Source organism: Magnolia sinica, chromosome 7 (assembly GCF_029962835.1).
Source record: "Magnolia sinica isolate HGM2019 chromosome 7, MsV1, whole genome shotgun sequence".
NCBI classification, from domain to species: Eukaryota; Viridiplantae; Streptophyta; class Magnoliopsida; order Magnoliales; family Magnoliaceae; genus Magnolia; species Magnolia sinica.
In genome coordinates, this window is record NC_080579.1 from 12,460,990 (window position 1) to 12,486,352 (window position 25,363).

A 25,363-nucleotide genomic window follows, 5' to 3' on the forward strand; every position below is an offset into this window, starting at 1 on the left:
ACGATCATGGCTCCCATTACGAGTGCATGAAAAAGGGAGAGTTCGTGTGGTCTAAAGCCGCCATCAAGGCTTTTAAAGAAATTAAGGGCAAGATGGTGGAAGCTCCTGTCATGCGTCTACCTGACTTTTCTACAGTCTTTGTAGTAGTGTGCGATGCGTCTGGTGTTGGTATAGGTGGAGTGTTGAGTCAAGAAGGACACCCAGTGGCCTATTTCAGTGAGAAACTGAATGAGGCAAAACAAAAATACTCCACTTACGACAAAGAATTTTATGCGGTAGTGCAATCCCTGAGACATTGGCGACACTACCTCCTACCGCAAGAATTCGTTTTGTTTTCTGACCATGAGGCTTTGAGATATTTGCATTCTCAGAAGAAACTCAACCCAAGGCATGCTAAGTGGGTAGCGTTTCTTCAGGAATATTCGTTTGTTTTGAAACACAAGGCCGGGGTTGAAAACAAACCAGCGGATGCCCTTAGTAGGAGAGTGGCTTGCTCAACTCCTTGAGTGTAGAGGTAGTCGGATTTGAACAACTAAAAGATGAATACCCCATATGTCCTGATTTTGGGGGTACTTACGCGTCACTCTCTAGTGACCAGCATATTATGGGTGAATATGTTCTTAAAGATAGCTTTCTTTTCAAGGGAGACAGACTTTGTATTCCCCGTTTGTCCCTTCATGAATTCCTCATCTGGGAGCTTCATTCAGGAGGGATAGCTGGCCATTTTGGTCATGATAAGACCATTGCCCTCGTGGAAGATCGTTTCTATTGGCTAAGCCTCAAGCGAGACGTAGCCAAAGTTTTAGGGCAGTGTCGAACATGTCAGCTGGCAAAGCAAAGAAAGCAAAATACTGGGTTGTACACGCCATTGCCAGTGCCACATGCTCCGTGGCAGGACATTAGTATGGACTTCGTGCTCGGGCTTCCCAAGACTATAAAAAAGCACGATTCTGTTTTTGTCGTTGTGGACCGTTTTTCTAAAATGGCGCATTTCCTCCCATGTTCGAAGACATCAGATGCGTCTCATGTTGCTCGTCTCTTTTTTTGATGGTGTGGTGCGTCTCCATGGGTTACCTAAAACCATAGTGTCTGATCGTGATGTTCTATTTACTAGCTATTTTTGGAAGACACTGTGGCACATTATGGGAACTCGTTTGTAATTTTCTACTGCTTACCACCCACAAACAAATGGTTAAACTGAAGTGGTAAACCGTAGCCTTGGAAATCTTCTACGTTGTCTAGTGGGTGAACATGTTAAGACTTGAGACCTAATTTTACCAACTGCTGAACTTGCTTATAATGGGTCAGTTAATAGATCTACAGGGTTGAGTCCTTTTGAAATTGTAAGTGGTTATAAACCTAGAATGCCCATAGATCTCTTACTTATGTCTGTTACCCAAAGGTCTTCTGAGTCAGCCGATGCATTCGCACGCCATATTCATGATTTGCATACACATATTAGACAGCGGTTAAATAAGAGCAATGATGATTATAAAGTTTCAGCTGATTCTCATCGTAGAGTGCAAGAATTTCAAGAAGGAGACTATGTAATGGTGCGAATAAGGCCAGAGCGATTCTCTCAAGGATTTGGAAAGAAATTACAAGCGCGTAGTGCTGGACCATTCAAGATATTACAAAAGGTTGGGTCCAAAGCGTATCGGGTTGACCTTCCATCTGAAATGAGCATTAATCCAACTTTTAATGTGGAAGATCTAGTCCGTGCCTATACTCCCATTGTTGATACATCGTCCCTTTCATGGCCTTTTTTTTGAGTTTGCTACCCAACCCCTTCCACCCCCTCCTCCACCCATTACCCATAAAGAAGCAATTGAGGAAATCTTGGATGATGAGATAGTATCCACGAGAGATGGGGGTTTCCAAAGGTATCTTGTCAAGTGGAAGAACAAACCATCGTCTGAATCTACGTGGCTGTCGGGCGACGCATTGCAGGGTATTGATCCAGATCTACTCGAGCGCTACAAAAGTTTCAACTCGTCGGAGTCGAGTTTTTCTCACCCGAGGGGAATTGATGCGGACACAAGTGCATTCAAGGTGTACCAACGAAGAAAGCGCCAACCACAAGTGCCGTCCTTGTGGATAGGCGACTATTGAGGAGCTGAAGACCTTTCACATGTGATTGGACATATAGAAGACCCCACTTAGGGAAGACACATGTGAAGGAAGATTGGAGAAAGAAGAGCGAGCGCCTAAACTTTTCCATACTTATGTTATTTGCGCGTTTTTGACTTAGTTAGGGGTCTTTTAGTAATTTTATATCTTTATTTGCTTATTCTAGGGGTATTTTAGTAATTTTATGTCTTTATTTGCTTATTTAAGTGGGGTAAAGCCCTAAACTCGAATTTCAACTATTGATTAATGAAAAGCAAACCCTTTGGTTGCCTCCTTCCTCTCTTCTCTCTAATGGTGCTTCTTCTCTCCGCTTGATCTTCTTCTTCTAATTTCTTCTTGTGTCCCTCCAACTTCTTCAAGGCAATAATTTTCTTCCTTTTATTTTCCAATTTTGGCTAATCCTTCTTCGATCAAAATCTTGAGAACCGATCTAAACCCTAAATCACCAAATTCTCAAATCCCTAATCCGAGAAACTTCTTGGTTCTTCGGACTAGTGATCTTCATTAATCGATTGGGTGTGACCATGCAAGATCGGGAGGTCTCATCCCTCGCCGGATCCAACCTAAGTAGTAATTGAATTCCATAACCCATGGTTGTAGTGATGGCCTGATCCATTGCATGTTTCCTTTATGATTTTCTCAGTTATGATGATTACTGTTAGAATTTTAGATCATTTATTCCTTTTATTTCCGCTGTTTAATTATCTCCATGAGCATGCATCATAATTAGGGCTGTCCTGCGTCAATTTGTAGCGGGGAGACAGATTGCGGATGGTGTGTTGATGGCACACAAGAGTATAGATGCCTGTCATAGAAGAAAAGAAAAAGTGGTTGTTTGTAAGCTGGGCGTCGAAAAAGCATATGAGCATGTGGGCTAGGACTTCTTGGATTACATGCTGCAATGTTTGGGTTGTGGTGACAAATGGCGGGCTTGGATTCGGTCATGTGTAGCATCGATGATGTTTTCAGTTTTGGTTAATGGATCGCCTAACGGGGTTTTTTTTTTCCTCATCAAGAGGGTTGGGACAAGGAGATCCTTTATCCCCATATCTATTTGTAGTGGTGATGGAAGCGTTGAGCAAAATGAATGAAAAAGGGGCGAAGAAAAACCCAGTGAGGGGCTTCGTTGTGGACAATACAAACTTCCAGGTGACACACCTTCAGTATGTGGACGACAATCTCTTGTTATGTGAGGCTGATGAAGAATTGGTGGAAAACTTGTGAATGATAGTAGTATGTTTTGAGGTAATATCAAGACTTAGGATTAATCTAACAATGACATAATTACTTGGAGTGGGTGCATCAAAGGAAGAAGTAGATTTTTTGGCAGATGTGTTCGGATGCAAGGCGGGATCTTTTCCATCCACATACTTCGGCCTCTTGCTATGTGTTGGAAAGCCTCCTAAGAGGGTCTGGGATAAGTTGATTGAGTGTTTCCAAAAGAAGCTTGAACAATGGTGAACAAGAACCTTATCATTAGGCGGGAGGATAACACTCATCAAGTCGATGCAAATTTACCGGTGTACTATGTGTCTCTTTTCAAATGTTCGAAATTAGTGTTGGACATATTGGAGAAAATCAGGAAGGATTTCTTATGGAAGGGAGAGGAAGGAAAGCAGAAATTTCATCTAATGAAGTGGGAAGAAGTGTGTAAGCCATGGGAACAAGGGGCGCCGGTTTGAGAAGTTTGGAGAGGATGAATGATGCGATAATAGGGAAATGGGTTTGGAGATTTAGGGTGGAGGAGGAATCTCTCTGGAGGGAGGTAGTGGGGAGGAAGTATGTGATGGATGACGAGGGATGGTGCACTCGAGCGTCATCGTTGTATAGGACCTCTTCGGTGTGGAAAGCGGTGATGCCGATGAGGAATGAGGTATGGAAAGGGGTTCGGTTCTCATTGGGTAACGTTTTAAAGTCCATATATGTGTGGTATTTTTGGATTCATTTCTTACTTTAAAATAATTAAGTTTTTATACATGTTTTTGTAGATGTCATATGGCAATGAGATTAGAATAGAGCTATGTTTGAAATATCGGTATCACATTATGTATCACATGATTCACATCCTTGGGATACAAATACGTATCAGTTATCGCACAGGATATATCGTTTGTATCAGGTAATTTATCGCACTTTTTGGGAAACATGGGGAAACATTGGGAAATTGGTTGAAATTTTCAATGAAACTTCAAGGATTGTTAAAAAAGACTTTAACACACTTTTAAATTATAACATCTCAAAAAAGAAGTGCTCGTAATAGGTTTCCTTTGTATAGGGTCCTAAGCTATGCATTGTCTAACTGAACTAATGCAACTATATTCAAATTGAATGCATAACATTTAGAGTGTATGTGATGATCATTTTCATCAAACACTCATAAGTACTTCGAAACTGGTCTCAGTTAACAGCTGGTTGAAGGGAAATTTTGAAAAAATATATATTATATTTTTATAATTTTTTATTTATTTTTAATTAAAAATTTTCGAAATTAGAGGGTATGTGATGATTGTTTCATCAAGCACTCCTAAATACTTCGAAATTAGTCTCAATTGACAGCTGGTTGAAGAAAATTTTCAAAAAAAAAAAATGGAGAAAATGAAGGACCAATGAATATCGAAATCAAAGCGCCAACTCCATGATTTTTCATGCAAAACATGAAGAACCAACAGATTTATAACCATTTGATACTGATTTAACATAATTTCAACAACAAAAAAAAGGATCGGAAATTGAAAATGCTCACCAGATCGAACATATGGGATATATCGACACTACCTATGTGTTTCGTATCGCATAGGTGGGATACAAGATATATTGTGAAATATATCAGCCGATATCATTGATATTCAAAACATTTGAACAGAAAAGTCCGAGTTCAGGGAGAAAACATTCTCTTGTAGGGGGAGAAGTCATTATGAAAAATGGACCCCTTCGAATTGTGTGGTCATGATCCATAAAGTAAAATTAAATTAAAACTGTGGTATGTGCAAAAGTCTGTTCTCTTGTTTCTTTTTCCTACATCAAATTGGTAGAGCAAGTTCATCCATGGGTTTGTTTGAGATCAATGGCGAGCAATGAGACGAATGTCCTTGAAGAAATGGGTAGGAGACAAGATTGACAGGAAATCTTAGATAGATTGAATATGTTTTTACTGTCTACACAGCATCGAGAATGGCCTTCTTGCACGTGGGAAGTAGCAAACTTGTGGAATCCGGAGGTGGTGGTTCCGACGGTGTTCCGTCTGATCGACCCATAGTAGGAGAGGCAACCTATTGGAAGATTGTAGGTACAACTGTGGTGTAAAACTTGAGATGTCGAATTCTATGGGGGTCTGCTGCCTGAGAACTTCCTCAATTGGTTGGCTCATGTAGAGCAATATTTTTTTTTTTAATTGAAGGTGGTGCCACATAATAAGAAGGTTAAACTCGTAGCAAACCAATTATGGGGTCATGCACCTTGTGGTTGACCCAACTCCAAAAGACCCATGAGCGCATTAGGAAGAAAAAACTGGAGAGTTGAAGAAGATTGGTGAATAATCTGTGCTAGTTATTATATTATTGGAGCTACTTCATTCTGTGTATATCCCACACACTGGATCAGATTGGTGAATATGGACTTTGGAGCAGAATGGGATGCTCTTGACAAAATCACTGGCTGAATTTTCCAGAGCCTTCATGTGGTTAGCCTGCTTAGACAAAATCCTTACAGCAGACCACCTGCAACATAGAGGATGGTTGATGCTCAATAGATGCTAGCTTTGCTGTGCTAATGAAGATTCAGTTGGGCACTTGCTATTTCAAAGCCCATTCTCCACAGGGGTGTGGGGTAGGATACTGACAATGTTCAATATGCCTTGGGTCACTCTAAATCAGTCCTGGATTTTGTTTGGGGCTTGAGGCCATTGACTTGAGAGGCTTTGTCAACCTCACTGAGTGGTGTGGCTTCAGAATGGAAATAAGAACCAGGTAACAGGCCACTGCTTGCTTTCTCTTTCCGTCAACGACAAGCACCACAATGAGGCTTGTTGTGATGCGCTGCCCATAGATGCACACATTTTATTACTCAAAAGGCCATGGCATTACTTTTTGTACCCCATTACATGTAGGAACGAAAATTCCCACATGATTGAGAACAAAGGAAAAACATTCTTATTGCACCCTAGTCCCAAATACCAATACTAATGAAGCAAGCCAAAGAGATCAAGGCATTGAAGCTGAGATGCTAGTCCCTTAAGTAAGAAGATAAAAAGTTTGACAGGTCAAATTCCTTCCAACTGGTGGGAAATAATACAAGCATGAACGATGAAAAATGTGGGCCCCAAAGCCCGATTTGCTGGTTCTATGGCTTTTCTAGTGGGCTGTACCTGTTGAGCTGGGCTTAGTGGTTTTTAAGAGATCCGATCTTTTGTCTGGTTCTACTAGCTTGATTCCCAAAGGTCCTTATTTGGCAGAGATCCAAAGATCTTTAATCGATTATATTAAAATGTGTTGGGGTATATTTAATAAGATATATTAATATCTATCATTTTCAAAACAAAAAATAAAAATAAAATCTTGGGATATCTTGTTGAGACAGAGAAAAAAAGATAAGTGGGGAAAGGGACCATGTGGTGTGGAAGTTGTTAGGATGTTTCTCAGTTAAATCTTTCCATGCTATTCTTGCCAAGTCCGAGGCAGATGGAGAAGTCAAGAACACTAAGTTTGTATGGTCCTATGCAGCTCCGCCTAAAGTTGTAGCTTTTTGTTGGTTTGCGGGGAGAGAAAGGGTATTAACTGTGGATAATCTTCAGACAAGGGGGATGATTTTGCCCAATTTTGTTTGTTATGTGGGCCCGATTTGGAATCGGTTAATCACCTCTTCATCCATTGCTTGTTTGCGTCGAAGGTGTGGTATGGTGCCCTACAATGTCCTTTGGGTCATGCCGTCTTGTATAGGCGATTTGTTTATGACCTGGCATGGTGTGGTGTGTTTGTCGGGAAGAAGTTGAAAGCTTCATGGCGGCTACGCTTGTTGGCGAGTCTTTGGGTGATTTGGGAGGAGAGAAACGGAAGGTGTTTCTGTAATGTTAGCCACAACGTTGAGCAGGTTGGGGGGAGGGTTTGGGCCTTTGTTCGGAAGTGGGGCTGCTATAATAGTGAGGAGAAAGTGCATGTTACTTCTTCGTAATTGGGAGGGTTGGTTGGCTGTTTTGTGCCATTGTATTCTTTGTCACCTGTTGGCGCTCTTCTAATAAAATTTTCGTCATCTTTCAAAAAGTTTTTAAAAAAAAAAGAAAAAAAAGAAGGTAAGGATAAGAGAATAAAAGGAAGAGATTTGAGTTGCAGGATTCTAAGAGAATAAAAAGGAAGATATTTTAGTTCCATAAATGTGTGGTATTTTTGGATTCTTTCCCTTGATTTATAATAATTGAGTTTTTAATTTTTTTGTCTTTATAGATGCCATATGAAAATTCATTTCAAAATAAATAAATAAAAAAAGATTCCATATGAAAATGAGATTGGAATAAAAGAAAGTTTAGAGAGTAAGCATTCTCTGCAAAGGCAGAAAACCTTTAAAAAAAAAAAAAAAACCTTTGAATTGTGTGATTGGTGCAAAATCCAATTTTTTCTCCTTCATCTGTCCTACATCAGATTGGACTTTAGATAGGAACGATTGGCAAAATATGATATGTAAAGATGATGCTGCTGCTGCTGCTGCTGCTGCTGACAATATGTGTGTGTATCATTATTCATGTGGGCGTGCTTGTAGTTTGTCGTATTTATCTGTTTACATGCTCCTATTGTAAATGCTATAGAAACTATCAGATTTTTCTTCGTGCTTCAGCAACATTTGGGCTAAAAATAGTTGGTTGATCTGACCTCTTGTGTAGAGTATACGCTTGTTATTTTATGTTGGTTGGTTGCATCTCTTCACTTCAAGCAATATTTTGACTATTGCATCGTCTTACGCTAAAAAAACTGATCAGCTCAGGAGCTGGAGAAAGGTCTACATGAATCCGTAGCAGATTCACTGCCATCAGAGAAGAAACTTGCCATTTTTGACAAAATATTTGCAGCGTATCATGAAGCGAGGAGCTGTATTCGCAATGACTTGGTACTTCACTTCTACCATTGGCTGAGTTGCACCTTTGACTATGGCATACTTATTGTTTCTGACAATATACCTAATTTAGGTCACTGCAGGTAATAATGAAAATGTGAAAGATGACTTGAACGGCCTTGATAAGGCTGTTGGTGCTGTATTAGGACAGCGTACAATAGAGCGCAATCAATTGCTTGTTATGCTTGCAAAAAGTAAATTAACTAGGAACCGTGATGACAAGAGTGAGAAAGTCACGAAACCTGAGGAGCTTGTTCGTTTGTATGATCTTTTAATACAGGTAATGACGCGTTATTGTGTTGTCTCAGAATTTTGGGTGATCTTCCTACTTTATTTTATTTTTTATTTGTATTGGCAGAATACAACAGATCTTTCTGATTTAGTGAGCTCCGGAAGAGATAGAAAGCCAGAAGAAGTGGCATTTACGGAAGAGTATCTGTTGAAGGGTTTGGTGTTTCGGGCAGAAAGGTTGTTTTTTCTTTTCGGTTTCTTCACGTTTCTTTTATTTCTTCCTGACGGCATATGTCTTGCTGTTGCTGAATACAACTGTTTTTTGGTATCAAAGTGTTTTACTTCTCATTCAGCTATATCGGAATATGCCGGATTCATATCCAGACAGATCAATTGCATGTTATCATTGAGCTTTATAATAGAAACAAATGAAACTAATTTGTGCTACAGACTAATTTCGTTGTTTATTGTGATTATGTTTGGTGACGCATTGTTTTAGCCACTTTCGTTTGATAATCTGTTGGAAGAGCAATTGATTTGGAGGTTCTAGAAGCTTCTTTCTGGACATTAACTGTGGTATGCCTTAACCCGCACGGGGTTTGGGTGAACGGAAAGCGTTATGGGTGTGCTCCCACGGACGCGAGTTCAATTCCCCTCCCCGTGATTACCCGATGCACGTGGTTTGCAGGTGATTGCATGCATCCGCAGGGAATAGTCTCACCTCAAAATGGGTGGGGACACCTAGTGTCAAAAAAAAAATTAAAAAAATAAAAAATTGTGGTATGCCTTCTGCTGTGAAAAAAAAAAAGGTGGCACATGTCCACTTACCTCATGAAACATGCCATCTTTTTAAAGAAGCTTTCCACAATCTGTTTTGTGTTCTCTCTCCTTTCTAGTATCATATCTTTTCCTTAAGATTCTCATCTTTATTTTTAGTTTTTTAAAGGATGAGATTCTCATCTTTATTTGTCTTTACAATTTTTTCTAAGTTTGATGTCCTGATTCTTATCTTTGTAATATCTTTCCAAAAAAAAAAAAAAAAAGTTTCATGTCCTCTTTAAAGTCTTTCCCATGTGTCATAAGTATGCTTGCCTATAAGGTAGAACTTCTAAGATAACGATACATCATTGCACACTGAATGCCAGGAAATAATCTATTCATTTAGAAGCTTTCTTACGTTTGAAGTTTGCCTTTACTGCTTATCAATAGAAGGTCTTTTGACTTCCATTTGAAATTAAATCTTTAAATATTTCCAGGTGCTTCTATTTGGCCAAATCCTACAGTTGGGCAGGAAAGAGGACAGAAGCATATGCATTGTATTCCCATGCCCGTTCTCTCGCTGATACTGCTGTACAAAAACTCCAAACTGTGAACCCTCTGGACAAGGTATATTTGTTTGTGCAACTGGGGTTTTGAGGTATATTTGTTTGTGCAACTGGGGTTTTGCTTAATGAAGGAATGATTCAATGTTTTGCTTATCTTAAATGCCTTGTTCCTTGATTATTATACCTATACGTGCCCCAGTGTTCAAGTTGTCGACGAAATGTCGATATTATCGCCGATAATATCGGTGTCGCTAGTCTACCGATACCGAAACCCCAATTTTTCGTCTCTCCCGGTTATCGGCGAAAAATCGGAGATATTGTTGATAATTTTGGATTATCACCAAGAATATCGACCGTAGCCACCAACCACGTAACCAACAACCTATTTTTTGGATAAATAGGTAAAAATAAGGGGAAAAAAAAAAATGAAAAATCACTTTGATTTTGCTGTTTTTATACGTGAGAGTGATCGCGTACCTGGTTAATCGGAACTCACAACTCGAAAGAATGCCTCTAGTCGATCTTCGAACATTGCAAAGAGGTAAGAAAAACCTCAAAATTCCCTTTCCTTTTTCGATTGGAAGCTTGAAATTTCTGCAAAAAATTAGCGATTTTGGGAATTTCCTCGCGATTTGGGAATGATATAGGGTTTCGAAACTCTCCCTCAAAAACCCCCTTTCTTTGGTAAGAATCCCTCGCGAATGAAATTTCAGGGTTTTCTTCTTCTTTTTTTCTTTTCTTTTTTCCATTTTTTAATTCGAGGCTCGACGATATACGTCTTCAGCAACAAAAGCGGATTGGCTGGTGTACCGCACAGCAACTATATAGCTACTGTATTGACGTCAGCAAGTTCTGTGGGTCTAATCACGAGGTATGTGTTATATCCAAACCGTCCATCCATTTCGCGAGATCTTCTTAAGGCTTGAGACAAAAAATAAGACAGATCTAATTAGCAAGTGGACCACACTGCAAAAAGCAGTGGGGGAGTGAACGTCTACCATTGAAACCCTTTTTAGGGTCACAAAAGTTTTGGATCAATATGAAATTTGTTTTTCCTCTTCTTTCAGGTCTTTATGACCTTATGAACAGATTGGATGGAAAATAAACGTTATGGTGGGCCCTAAAAATTTTTTAACGGTGAAAATCATTATCTCTGCTGCTATTTATAGTGTGGTCCAGATGATCTTTGGATATGATTTGTTTTTTGGATAATGCTCTAAAGTGATCTCTAAAAATAGATGAATGGTGTAGATATAATAAATACATCACTGTCGGCCCATAAAACTTTGATCTCCTTTGAACCGTTCGTACAACTCGGAGCTCGAGGATCGTCAGTGCTCGTCTTCGCACGACACGTACCTGCAGGGTACAACATCTATATAGCTGGTGTGTGGTACACCAGCCAATCCACTTCCTTCAGCAACGATCTCATACTGAAGGACGTCACCAAGTTCTGTGGACCCCACCATATATATATATATGTATATATATATGATATATCCATACCATCCATCCATTTGACTAGATCATTTTATGTCATGATCCCAAAAATAAGGCATATCCAAAGTCAAAGTGGACCCCACCACAAAAAACAGTGGGGACTGTGACGCGCACCGTTGAAACCTTCCTAGGGCCCACCATGATGTTTATTTGAGATCCAACTTGTTCATAAGTTTGGACAGACATGGAATAATGGAAAAACATAAATATCAACCTGATCGAAAACTTATGTGGCTCCCATTAACTTTTTAATGGTAGGCGTTCAATCCCCACTGTTTTCTTTGGTGGGGTCCACTTGAGCTTTGCATCTGCCTCATTCTTTGGCTCATGCCATAAAATGATCACGCCAAATGGATAGACGGCATGGATGTAACAGATATATCATGGTGGGGTCCACAAAACTTGGTGACGTCCCTAGCTAATCCGTGTCCATCTTTTTTGTTGCGTACCGAGTAACCTGTGCACAATATCGTACTAAGTAAACTTTCTTGGGCCCACCATGACTAATGTGGCTTATCCATGCTATTCATCTGTTTTCTAGGTCATTTTAGGGGTTAATCCCAAAATTGAAGCATATCCAAAGCTCGAGTGGACCACACAAAAGGAAACAGTGGGAATAATGATTCCACTGTTGAAACCTTTCTAGGGCACACAATGATGTTAATTGGTCATTAATACTGTATATAAGATCATACAACCATGGATGAAGGTAAAACATAAAAAATCAGCTTGATCTAAAACTTATGTGGCCTTTAAGAATTTTTCAACGGTATATGTTCAATTCACATTGTTTCCTATAGTGTGGTCCGCTTGAGGTTTCAATATGCTTCATTTTTTACATGAATACCTAAAATTATATGGTAAAATGGATGGACGGAGTGGATAAAGTACATAAATCACAATGGGCCCCTAGAGTTTCCTCATTATGCTCAACACCAATCAATGTGTTCACGATGATTTGGCTTGGTGCTCTATGGGGGCCACTGTAATGTCTTTCTACCATCCAACCTCTTGATTGGGTCACACTAACCTGGATGAAGCGAAAACACAAATATCATCTTGATCAAAAACTTTCATGGCCCATAAAAAGTTTTTAATGGTGGGATTCAATCACTACTTTTTCCTTTAGTGTGGTCTAGTTGAGATTTGGATCTACCTCATTTTTGGGGACCACATACTAAAATGATGTTCTGGAATAGATGAATGGAGTGGATTTGACACAATGATAAAATTGGGCCCCACATAGTAAGAGTAACATGGTGTTACCCAGTGTTCAAGTTGTCGGTATCGCTACAAGTTTCGCTGGCTGGAGATAAAGATATAATATCGTTATCGCCGATAATATCGCTGATAACCGGAAATGTAGGGAAAAAGGGGGAAACATGGAGAAAATGGTAGAAATTTTCAGTGAAACTTCAGGACATGCCTAAGTACACATATTTACATATCCAGGAATGAAAAATTTATAAAATAATGCATTAAATAATAAGTTTCCATTTAATGGGGGCCAAAAGGCATACGTTGTCGTAAGAAATCACTCAAATAGTAATCAAAATGAGTTTATATAATACAAATGCAAACTTACAAGAATAATTAGATAAATTTAAAGTTCAAGTGGACCCACCACAGAAAACCATGGGATCAGTCAACCCATCGTTGAAACATTTATAGGGCCCACCATGATGTATTTTTTAGATCCAGCCTATTCAGTTGAAACATTTATAGGGCTCACCATGATGTGTTTTTTAGATCCAGCCTATTCACAAGTTAACATAGAGATAGATGAAGCGAAAAGAAAAATATAAGCTTGATTGGAAACTGCTGTGGCCCCTTAAGAAGTTTTGAACAGTGGATGTCACTGTCTCCACTGTTTTCTACAGTGGGGTCCACTTAAGCTTTATATCTGCCTCATTATTTTTCTCATGTGTTAAAATAATCTTTCCAAATGGATGGATGGTATCGATACAACACATGCATCATGGTTGTACGGAGGTGCACAAAGCGGAAGCAGATTGGCTGGTGTACCACACACCAACTATACAGCTGTTGTAGGTATGTGTCATGCGAAGATGAGCACTGACGTTCCTCTTGTACGGACGGCTCAAAGTAGATCAAAGTTACATGGGCCTACAGTGATGTATTTATTATATGTATACCGTTCATCTATTTTTATAGATTATTTTAGAGTATTATCCAAAAAATGAATCATATCCAAAGATCATCTGGTCCACACCACAAATAGCAATAAAGATAATGATTTTCACCGTTAACCAATTCATAGGGCCTGCCATAACATTTATTTTCCATCCAATCTGTCCATAAGATCACAAAGGACAAAATGAAGAGGAAAAACAAATTTCATATTGATCCAAAACTTTTGTGACCCCAAAAACGGGTTTCAATGGTAGACGTTTAATCTCCCACTGTTTTTTTTTTTTTTTTTTCCAGTGTGGTCTACTTGATAGTTAGATCTATCATATTTTTCATCTCAAGCCTTAAGACGAGCAAGCCAACTGGATGGATGGTTTGAATATAACACATACCTCGTGATCAGATCCAAAGAACTTGTTGACGTCAATACGCCAGATAGATAGCTAGAGGTACACCAGCCAATCCGGTTCCGGTAGGAAGCGGATTGCTTACTAAGTTATTCAATAACCTTAGTGCACTGAGTAAACATTGTGGGGTCCACCATTATTTATTTATTTATTTTATCCACTTTGTTCATCCATTTTAATACATAATTTTATGGCTTTACCACAAAACAAAAGAATATAAAACGCTCAAGTGGATCACATCACAAGAAACAATGTGATTGAACCTCTACCATTGAAAAATTCGTGGAGGCCACAAAAGCTTTTCCTCAAATTGATATTCATGTTTTCGCTTCATCGAGGTCCGTTCAACCTTATGAACAGGTTGGATGACAAATAAACATAATCGTGGGCCCTAACAAGGTTTCAACGGTGGAAATCATTATTCCACACTGTTTCCCATGGTATGGTCCATTTGAGCTTTGGATTTACTTAAATTTTGGGATTAACCACTAAAATTAGCAGAAAAAATGAATAGAAGGTGTTGATAAATCACATGTATTAACAGCGGGCCCAAATGAGTTGACTCACTACCATAAAAGCTTATTGAGTAGCTCAGCACGCAGTCCAATTTAAAGCCTCGCCACTGGTCCATGCTCTGTGGTCCCACCATGATGCATATGTTTAATCCATTCCATCGGTCCATTTTTCTAGATCATTTTATGATAACCATCCAAAAATGAGATAGATCAAAATCTCAAGTGGACCACACAATGTTGATTGAACGTATACGGTCTACAATTAAAAACTTCTTGCGGGCTACGAAAGTTTTGGATCAAGCTGATATTTCTTTTTTCCCTTCACCCAGGTATTTAAGACCTAATCAACAGCTTGGATATCAAATAAACATTACAGTGGGCCCCAGGAGGTTTTAAATGGTGGATATTTAATGACTACTGTTTTCCCGTGGTGTGGTCCACCTGAGTTTTAGATCTACCTATTTTTTTTGTATCAAGCTCTAAAATTATATTTAAAAATTAATGGACAGAATGGATACAACAAATGCATCATGGTGGGGCCCACAGAGCACCGACCTGCACCGTCAAAACCCAAACCTCCGATTTAAAATGAAATCCCATCCCCAATTTCCGTAAAAACCCTGAAAATCCTCTCCTTCCCACCAAAATCTCTGGATTTTCAACACGAAAATCCCTCCCTCATCCCAAATTTTTTTAAAAAAACCCTTTATTTTCCAACAAAATCTCGAGATTTTCACAACCTACAAGCCGATTTTTTCTTGGGAAGCTGCCGGAGGATTTTTCGATGGAAAAGCCGATTTTTTTGGGTTGAATCTTACTGGAAAGTTGCCGATCCGCACTCAACAGCCGTGAAGCTCTTGAAATTCGTGTTTTCAACCAAATCCGGCGAAAAACAGGTATTTTCTTGCGATTTTTGTTTTTGATTTCGACGATTTTATCGCCGAAAACATCTCTTGTTGGCTACAGTTCCCACCCTTCGAAAATATCGGCGATATTTCGAAAATATCGGCGATATCTGGCAGCGATTCGAATAAATGGGTTTTCGGTATCGCTGAGCCAGCGATACCGATATTATCGGCGACAATTCGATATTGTCGCCGATAATTTAAACACTGGTGTTACCTGGGTAACACGGGAGTGGCTTCGGTGGATCCCCAAATCCACTAGGTGCATGGGACCCTTGACTGTGGGGCCACCTTGATATCGTGAACAAATCTATGCCGTCCATCTATATTAAAAATTAAATTTAGGGCATGATCCAAAACTTGAAACATATCCAAATCTCAGATGGACCATAGTACGAGCAGAGGATGTCCTGGTAACAATACTGTCAACATGTTAGGCAACAGTACCACGCCCCAACTGCAACAGGATCCAGATGATGACTACGAGCCACCTCATCCACTCCATATGGGATGAAATATGGCCAGAAAAGTGTACTTTTTGAATTCATTTATTATTACATGTATAATTATTGTATGCTAGTTGCATTTTTATTATATAAACTCATTTTGTTTATTATCGGAGTGATATTTTACGGCAACGCATGCTTTTGGGGTCCCATTAAATGAAAACTTATTATTTAATGCATTCTTTTTATATATCTTTTTTTATTCCTAAATATGCAAATATGTGTATTTAGACATGTCCTGAAGTTTCACTAAAAAATTCTGCTGTTTTTCCCGTATTTCCTACTTTTTCCTTGCATTTCCGGTTATCGGCGATAATAATATTATATCTTTATCTCTGGCCAGCGAAACTTGTAGCGATACCGACAACTCGAACACTGATGTGCCCGTTGTATATGTTTATCTAAACTATCTACTTGAACTCAATTGGATTCAGCTAAAGTTCCAAGTGTATTCAAAAGTTAAAATCAGTTTGGTATTACCATGTTGGTCACCAGTCGCCACCGAAACCCATAGATATGGTCTGTATCAGCCGATTCGTGTAGGGTTATCAATTCTGACATGTGGGGCCCATTGTTGGGTGTTCCAGATCATCCAAATTGTGATTCCCCTTGTGGATGGAGCATATATCTCTAAATCACACTGATGAGGCAATCCTAACCAGTAACTGTCCAATTAATGCCCATCAAATGGATGGTTAAAAGTAAAATAGTGAGTGGTCCAGATTCGAAGGAAAAAAATCATTAATCATCATCATCTAAGCTTTATCCCAACTAATTGGGGCCGGCCTCACAAATCTGGTTATGCCATTCTACTCTATCAAGGACCATATCCGCAGTTAAACCATATGCCATCAAAATCTTTTCTTACTACTTCCACCCATGTCCTTTTGGGCCTTCCCCTTGCTCTTTTAGAGCCATCAACTTGAATCAACTCATTCCTTCTAGCTGTTGTGGTTCTTGGTCTCCATTGTTGAACCATCTAAGTCTACTTTCCCTCATCTTATTACCTATTGGTGCTACTCCTAAGTTTCCTTAAATGTGTTCATTTCTAATTCTATTTTTCCTCATCTTGCCACTCATCAATCTCAACATCCTCATTTTAGCTACACATCCTATGAACATGTTGTTCCTTAACTTTCCAACATTTTGTCCCATAAAGCATGGCTGGTCCTATAGCTATCCTATAAAAATTCCCCCTTCAATTTGATTGGAATGCAACAATCACATAAAACTTTAGAGGCACATCTCCACTTCATCCACGCAGCTCTAATTCTTTGAGCAACATCCTTTTCAATCGCTACAGTTTTATGAATTGTCAACCCAAAATTTTGAAAATGGTCATTTTGGGCTTTCTTGGTCAATCTTGACTAATTTCTCATTTCCTATACTATTGTTGCTAAAATTGCATTCCACATGCTATGTTTTAGTCCAATGAATTCTAAAACTTTTACATTCTAAAGCATGGTTTTGAGAATTGGTTATGATACGGCTGTATCGGTGCAACATAACTATACTGGCCACCCCCATTACATATACTATGTTTTAGTCCAACTAATTTTAGAACTTCTACATTCTAAGCATGGTTTTGAGATCAGTTATGATCAACGTTCCCATTGTTGACGAAATGTCGATATTATCACCGATAATATTGGTGTCGCTAGTCTAGCGACACTGATACTCCAAATTTTTGTTTTTCTCCAGATTATCGGCGATATTGTCGATAATTTTGTGTTATTGCCGAGAATATCGACTGTAGCCACCAACCACATAACCTATTACAAGAAAACGGTAGCCAACGACCCCTTTTTTCGATTAATAGGTAAAAATCAGGAAATAAAATTGGAAGATCGCTTCGATTTCGCTATTTTTGTAAATACGCGAGAGTGATCTCGCACCTGGCTGATCAAAACTCAAAAGTCGGAAGAATGCCTCGATCAACAACGTCGATCTTCGAATATTGCACACAGAGGTAAGAAACCTTTCTCGATTGGAAGCTCGAAATTTCAGCGAAAATCAGGGATTTTGGGAATTTCCTCACGATTTGGGAATCATTTAGGGTTTTGAAACCCTCCCTAAAAAATCCCTCTTTCTTCGGTGAGAATCTCCCTCTGAACGAAATTTCAGGGTTTTTTTTTTTTTTTTTTTGGTTTTTCGACTTCGAGTTGATGACAATATAGGGGACGCAGAATAGTACAGAAAGGCTTAGTAGCGATTCACTACGCACCAAGTTCCGTGGACCCCACCATGATATATTTGTTATATCCATACCATCCATCCATTTGGTGAGATCGTTTTATTCCATGAGTCAAAAAATGAGGTATATCCAAAGCTCAAGTGGACCCCACCACATAAAATAGTGGGGCCAGTGATGCCCACCGTTGAAACCTTTCTAGGGCCCACCACAATGTTTATTTGAGACCTAACCTGTTCACAAGTTCACACAGACAGGGAAGAAGGGAAAATCATAAATATCATCTTGATTGAAAACTTTTGTGGCCCTTGTGAAGTTTTTAATGGTAGACGTTCAATCCCCATTGTTTTCTATGGTGGGGTCCACTTAAGCTTTGGATCTGCCTCATTCTTTGGGTCATACCATAAAATGATTTCTCCAAATGGATGGACGGCGTAGATATAACACATACATCATGGTGGGTCCACATAACTTGGTGACATCCCTACATCAACACGTTATTCTTGTACCGAGTAACTCGTACGCTTAATCATACTGAGTAAACTCTCTTGGGCCCACCGTAAATGTTTGTGGTTTATCTATGCCGTCCATCCATTTTCCAGATCATTTTAGTGGTTAATCCCAAAATTGAAGGATATCCAAAGCTCAAGTGGACCACACCAAAGGAAACAGTGAGAGTAATGATTCCATTGTTGAAACCTTCCTAGGGCGGCCCACAGTGATTATTTTTTTTTGTCATCAAAATTGTTCATCAGATCATACAGTTATGGATGAAGGTAAAACATAAAAAATCAGCTTGATTCAGAATTTTTCAACGGTATACGTTCAATTCACATTGTTTCTTGTGGTGTGGTCCACTTGATGTTTGGATATGCTTCATTTTTTACATGAATCCCTAAAATTATAGGGTTAAATAGATGGACGGAGTGGATAAACTACATAAATCATGTTGGGCCCTACACACTTTACTCAGTACGCTCATCGGACTCAATTACTCGGTGCACAATCTGTTTTGGATTTTTCCTAATGAAATCGTAGGCATGCGACTTCCTTGGCTTGGTGCTCTATGGGGCCCACTGTGATATTTTTATGCCATCCAACCTCTTGATTAGGTCATATAGACCTAGATGAAATGAAAACACAATTATCAGCTTGATTGGAAACTTTCATGGCTCCTAAAAAGTTTTTAATGGTGGGATTAAATCACTATTGTTTCCATTGGTGTGGTCCACTTGAGATTTGGATCTACTTCATTTTTGGGACCATGCAGTAAAATGATTATTTGAAACGGATGAATGGGGTAGATTTATCACAACGATAAAATTGGGCCCCACATGATAAAGATAACACGGTGTTACTCGGGTAACAGTGAGCGGCTTTCATGGACCCTGACTCTGGGGCCATCTTGACGTATGTGACTACATCCATGCTGTCCATCTGTATTGGAAACTCATTTTAGGGCATGATACAAAAGAAAATGAAGCAGATCCAAATTTTAAATGGACCATAGTATAGGAAACAATAGTAATTGACCATTAAAAACTTCCTGTGGGCCATAAGGTTTGGATCAAGCTGATATTTGTGTGGTCTCTTAATATAGGTCTTTGTGACCTTATAAACAAGTTGGATGGCAAATAAACATTCCGGTGGACTTCATGAAGTTTTTAGTTGTGGGGATTCAATCATGACTGTTTCCTGTGGTGTGGTCCACCTAAGATTTGGGCATGCTTCATTTTTTGGATTATGCCTTAAATTTAGCTTTGAAAATGGTTGGACGGAGTAGGTTTAAGGCACATGCATCACTATGAGCCCCACAGTCAGGGGTCCCACCCACCTCGGTGGATTAGGGGACCCACAATGATGTCTATGTTTATCCATGTCGCTCATTCATTTTTTCATATCATTTTAAGGTATGAGCCAAAAAACTAGGTATATTCAAATCTCATGTGAAGCACACCACAAGAATCAACGTGATTGAACGCCAACATTAAAAACTTCTTTGGTGTCATAAAAGCTTTGGATGAAGCTGATATTTGTTTTTTCCTTCAATCACCACTGTTTCATGTCCACTTGAGACGTGGATTTGTCTTTTTTTTGGGCCCAAGCCATAAAATACGTGTATTTAGGCATGTCTTAAAGTTTCACTGAAAAATTCTACAATTTTCTACATGTTTCCCCCTTTTTCCCGCATTTCCAGTTATCAGCGATATTATCGGCGATAACTATATTATATCTTTATCTCTAGCCAGCGAAACTTGTAGCGATACCGACAACTCGAACACTGGTTATGATACACGGCTGTATTGGTGTATCAGAAGATTCAGAACTCTATTTGCCACTCCCATTATGGGATATGGGGGTGAAGCAGAGTCTTCAAAAAATGGGTTGCATAGGCTGATACATCCTATATTGGCACTGAAAGGAGTGCAATTCAAGCTGGTACAACCATAAAGGACCCATTTTAAAATCTTTGGCTAATACAAACTACTCCAAACATAAAGGACCCATTTAATTTTTTTTCTTTCTTTTCTTTTTTTAAACTTCACTCTAGAACCATGGAGGAAGCTATAAAAATCATTTTATACTAGCTCTAGGTTTATTTTGGGGATAAAACACAAGATTTGAGTGATATTCAAGGAATTGAAGTGGAATGGACCATTTTGAGAAAAACAGAAGGGGAAATTATCATATATTTTTTTCATCATTGGTGATCCCTCCATAATTGGGTCAACGATTGGGATGGTCTAGAATAGGTCGTTTTACCATGCCATGTATACAACTACCCTTTTCATGTGGTGCTACTTTGATTTTATAATACAATCAATGCATTGAATGGAATTCAAATGAGAAAAACCTTTGATACTCTCGCAGAGTGTGAGTGGATAATATATGGGCACTCAGAAGTTATTCAGAAATTGCTTGCTAGGAATACAAGTAATTTGAACAAAACCAGTCAAATTATTGGTCCCAGTTTAGATGTAACATGAACTTACACATTTGATTATTTGACCATCAGATTGGTGGACACTTATTGGACAGTTATTCAATGGTTATTTTTCATCAAATAAGTGCCAACCTATCAAGAGTCTGAGGTTAGAATTGTTCAACCAATCTGATCTTTAGACTTTGACTTATAGACAATGGCGTCAACAATTTTGTCAGTTTCGTTAGAGTTAAGTGTATGCCACACTTGCAATTTCTTAGTGCATGGGTATCAAGTGTCATGATCTGCCAGACTATCAACTAACTCCGCCGTTCAAATATACATTATGTTGAGCTTTTTGTGGGCCCAACATGACGTGTGTGTGGCAAGTAACCAAACCATGAATCATCTGCCCCACCATGAAGAAGCCAAATATCAGGGTGATCCAAATGAGGTGGGCCACGCTATAGGAAACAATGCAACAACATGCCCAAAACCTCCAAGTTCAAGTGGTGTGCTCTACCTAAATTTTAGTGTTCCTTCATCCTAGTAGGGTGCACCTTATGTACAAGTTGGATAGATGGCAGGCTCCACATAGTGTCTCATCTTTTCAATGGTGGACAACATCCCCCATTGTTCCCTCTATTGTAGTCCACCTGAGTTCCTTGGGCATGATTCTTGGGCTATGGCCAAAACATCGAGGGCCGCACTCAATGGACAGTGTGGATTTCATATACACATCACACATCACGGGTGGGCCTCGCACAACCATCATGTAAGATGTGCAGGCAGTTGTACGAGGGCAACCTGGTCCAACTCACCCCAACTAGGATGATATGGGCCGAGTCTTTTCTATGGTGTGGCCCAGCTAAGTTCTTTCTTGGCTTGATTTCCGGGCTTAAGGGCCAATATTGAAGGGGGCACCCAATGGACGATATGGATTTCAGATACTCATCATGGGTGGGCCTCGCACAGTCATTGTGTAAGATGTCCTGGCGAGTTGTACAAGGGTGACTCGATCCAACTCATCCTGACTCGGATGATACAGGCTGGGTTGGACGATTCAAGCCAAGTCGGACCAATGCAAGGACTGTTCTTCCATAAAGGTGGGCTGTACCATATTGTCTTTGAAACCGGGTGCATTGCTATGAGGTTATGCATTGCTTGGGCCGAACTATTGTAAAGTACCATTAGAGTTTTAATTTGTACAAGATGGGGCACCTTTTCCACTGATCCAAACCATTGATTTTATGGGGCCCACCGTGAATGGTCCGTCCACCAAAAATCTCTCAGATTGAATAATCTTAAACATTTCAATGGGCTGCCAGAAAAAACTGGTTTTAAAAAAGGACACAGTAAAGGTCTCTGTTCAACCGATAGAAGGCCGAATATGCCATACCCAGGATCTTCCTGTCCTGAGGGCCTTTGTTCTACAGCAGGGTAAGTCCCATCATATCAACAGTTTGGACCACTGAATCATGGGCCGACTTTTACAAACTCGAATCCCAAACACTGTACAATATCTTAACTGATGCATTGTATAATACCTCAGTGGTTTTTTTTATTAACATTGAATGTCTGTCTTCCTCAGAAGCTAAAAGTCTGTGGCTTGACAACAATTGATTATCACTTATCAGTAAACAAGCAGTAGTAGATTTGATTGATTTTATTATTAGTTGTTCCAGTGTCATATTCTTGATACTCTTAGGGCCTGTTGGAGAGCTTCTATTTGGAATGCATTGGATTCCAAATCATGAATCAAGATGATTCCAAATCCTCAGTTGTGTTGGGCAGCTTGTAATTGGAATGCACTGGAATCCAAAAATAGAAATGCATTGAAATTTTGTAATATATTTAGAGGAATTTGAATTTGATTACTAAATCAATTTTAATATCCTTAATTAGTGTACATATGTGATATTCGACCAAATGATTGTAATAAGCCCGTTGAAATATGTACTTTGGCAAAAAATGACGAAATTCCAAGCTTGAGGTGGGCCACAAGCATAGAATCAGAAATGAGTGATTCACCAACATTTTTTTACCAGTAATTTACATGGCCAGTGTTTGGACTGTTCGGATCATTCTATTGATGAAATTTTAGTGATGCAGCCGATAATTTGATTGTTTTGGGGTATCATCAATGTGCCACGTGTACAATGGATTAATAGCCTAGCAACACCCTTGTTACACGTGCAACTCCCTTGCCTTAAGGAGCCAAAAGAGGTATGTGATTCTGAATCATAGCATAAGGGATAGATTTCAAAACACAGCCAAACTGTGTATTTCATATACCTTTGTTTCCAAACACCTCCCAATCCATGCTACCAAATGACTTTTGGATTCTGAATGCATCCAAATTCATGCTGCCAAACAACCCCTTAAGGGTGATGATTGTATGGCTGAACTGTAGTTCATGAAAATTTTAATTATGCATACTGCTAATTAGAAGTGCCCCTTGGTATTGTATTTGTAATATGGGGAACTTTCCATTGACATTATTAAAATGCCACCCACACTTCTTGAAGATTTCTTTTTTCATTGTCAGCAGTCAGAGCACTTGTGGCCCTTCAAAAAAATAATAATAATAAAGAGCACTTGTGTGTTTAGGAAAGAAGATATGGCTGCAAATGGCCAATAGGTGGAAGGTAACCTCCAGGAATGAGTAAGATCTGCCTGCCATCAGAAATTATACAAATTAGACGAGCAGGACCATCCCCCACCTAGTCCGGGCATCCATAAGTTGAAAAGAGCTTTATTGTACCTGGAAGGCTTGGACATGTGTTTCTGTGTTTTATTGTACCTGGAAGGGTTGAGGGTGGGGTTTTTTTTTTTTTTTTTTTTTGTGTGTGTTTTCTATATCTATCTTTTCATTGAATTATGATGCAAATGGTCTGGATGAAGACGAATGGCCTGAAATTGATAGTTATATAGCCATCATCCATAAGTGTTAATTGGGCCATGGGAAAGCAAAGTCAACGATGGTGTAGCCAATGACACGGGCTTTAGATTCTATGAAACATTACGATGGTCTCAGATAATTCATGCTCTTTTGGCATCGAATCAAATCTTTAGCAAGAGATTAATGTGCTAGTGGCATACACTGCAAGAAACACCTGTGGTACTCGGCAATGGAAAGGATGGATTCAGGGCTCTAATTTTAGATGATCTTTGGTGGTGTGGAATGGATGGCATGTGGTGCATATAAATTTGGGCAGGAAGCTCACAAACAATTTCAAGAGCAGTCACATAAACTGTAGTTTGAGACCTAGTTGGAGATTAATTGAATAAATGAGTTCTTCCCATGCAGATAGCATCATGACAGCAAGGCACATCAGTTTAGGGTGGGACAACTGATATCCTATAAATTGGCCTTTATGCTAGAACCCAATACAAGTGTTTGGTGCGTACCGTCGGGTTGTGGTTGGCATGGCTTCCCAAGCATTTTAAACACACTTCTTGTCTGGGAATGTGTGATGTAGCCTAGAGTGGAACCCAACCATGTGTGAAAATCCAAGTCCTAGAAGATTGAGTAAGGGATCACACTTCCCTGTCTATATCATGATTCCGTAGGCTGCCCATGATGGACCCAAAGCAATGCCATTAGTACCAAAGTATTCCATAATGGTAATGGTGGCCATAATGGCCTTACAGAACTTTTTTTTTCTTGAAAAAACCTATTTCGGCCCTATAACGGACCATTGTGTAACCATTTTGGAATACCTTGATTAAGATTGCGACTTACTCTTGTGTGCACAAACGCTCCAACCAGCTCTTATTTGGTAACATTTTCTATGCAGTTCACATACATTTTTGCAAGTGTGCTGCTTTGATTTGTTCTTAACTCTTTCTCTTAACAGGTAATGGTCCGAGAATTGAAGGCCTTATCAAACAATTGCAGATCAAACAGTTGCATAGAGCATGCGGCAGCAATCATGGAGGAGGAGAAGGCTCCAGAAAAGCTATCTAAAGGGGTTTCAGCCCTGTCACTGAAAGGTGCTGAAAAGAAGGTAATCTTGAACATTGCAATCATATGGTTTCATTCTAGTTTCAGCTTTGGGGAATGCAGCAGAATGAATTATTTTTAACAAATATTTCAAATTATATTAAAAGAAACAAAAGCAATTCAAATATCCATTGAACTAATGGATAAACATTCACAAGTCCCAACAAAAAGCATCAATCTAAAGACGCCGTGCTTCTACAACACACTGACAACGACATTGGCCTCTCTACCAACCATACTAGAAGAAATGTTGATCGACGAAACCATTGTCCTGATATCATTACCCGGAAAGCGTTGTTGAAGACGTGAGTCGTAAACAAACAATTGCATTATGAGACTCCTAAGTGGGCAATGGTTGGAAAAACTTATTCAACCTTCTTAGCTTGAAATTTGAATCACCCAAACACGACAGACTCACAGAACACCGATTGGTATGCAATTAGCTAAGCTCATATATTCCATTCCACCCTGTGG

At 39.3% G+C, this 25,363-nt stretch overlaps 1 protein-coding gene across 3 annotated transcripts in view; it reads left to right on the forward strand.

Annotated features, from left to right (window-relative positions):
- LOC131251074 (uncharacterized) overlaps nucleotides 1-25,363 on the forward strand; it is a 65,352-nt gene that overhangs the window by 38,483 nt on the left and 1,506 nt on the right. For all 3 annotated transcript variants that reach the window (XM_058251572.1, XM_058251573.1, XM_058251574.1), the window contains 5 exons: nucleotides 8,096-8,223; nucleotides 8,303-8,509; nucleotides 8,588-8,697; nucleotides 9,717-9,846; nucleotides 24,744-24,893. In XM_058251572.1, coding sequence (XP_058107555.1) covers nucleotides 8,096-8,223; nucleotides 8,303-8,509; nucleotides 8,588-8,697; nucleotides 9,717-9,846; nucleotides 24,744-24,893 — 725 coding nt within the window. The remainder of the gene's footprint in view (nucleotides 1-8,095; nucleotides 8,224-8,302; nucleotides 8,510-8,587; nucleotides 8,698-9,716; nucleotides 9,847-24,743; nucleotides 24,894-25,363) is intronic.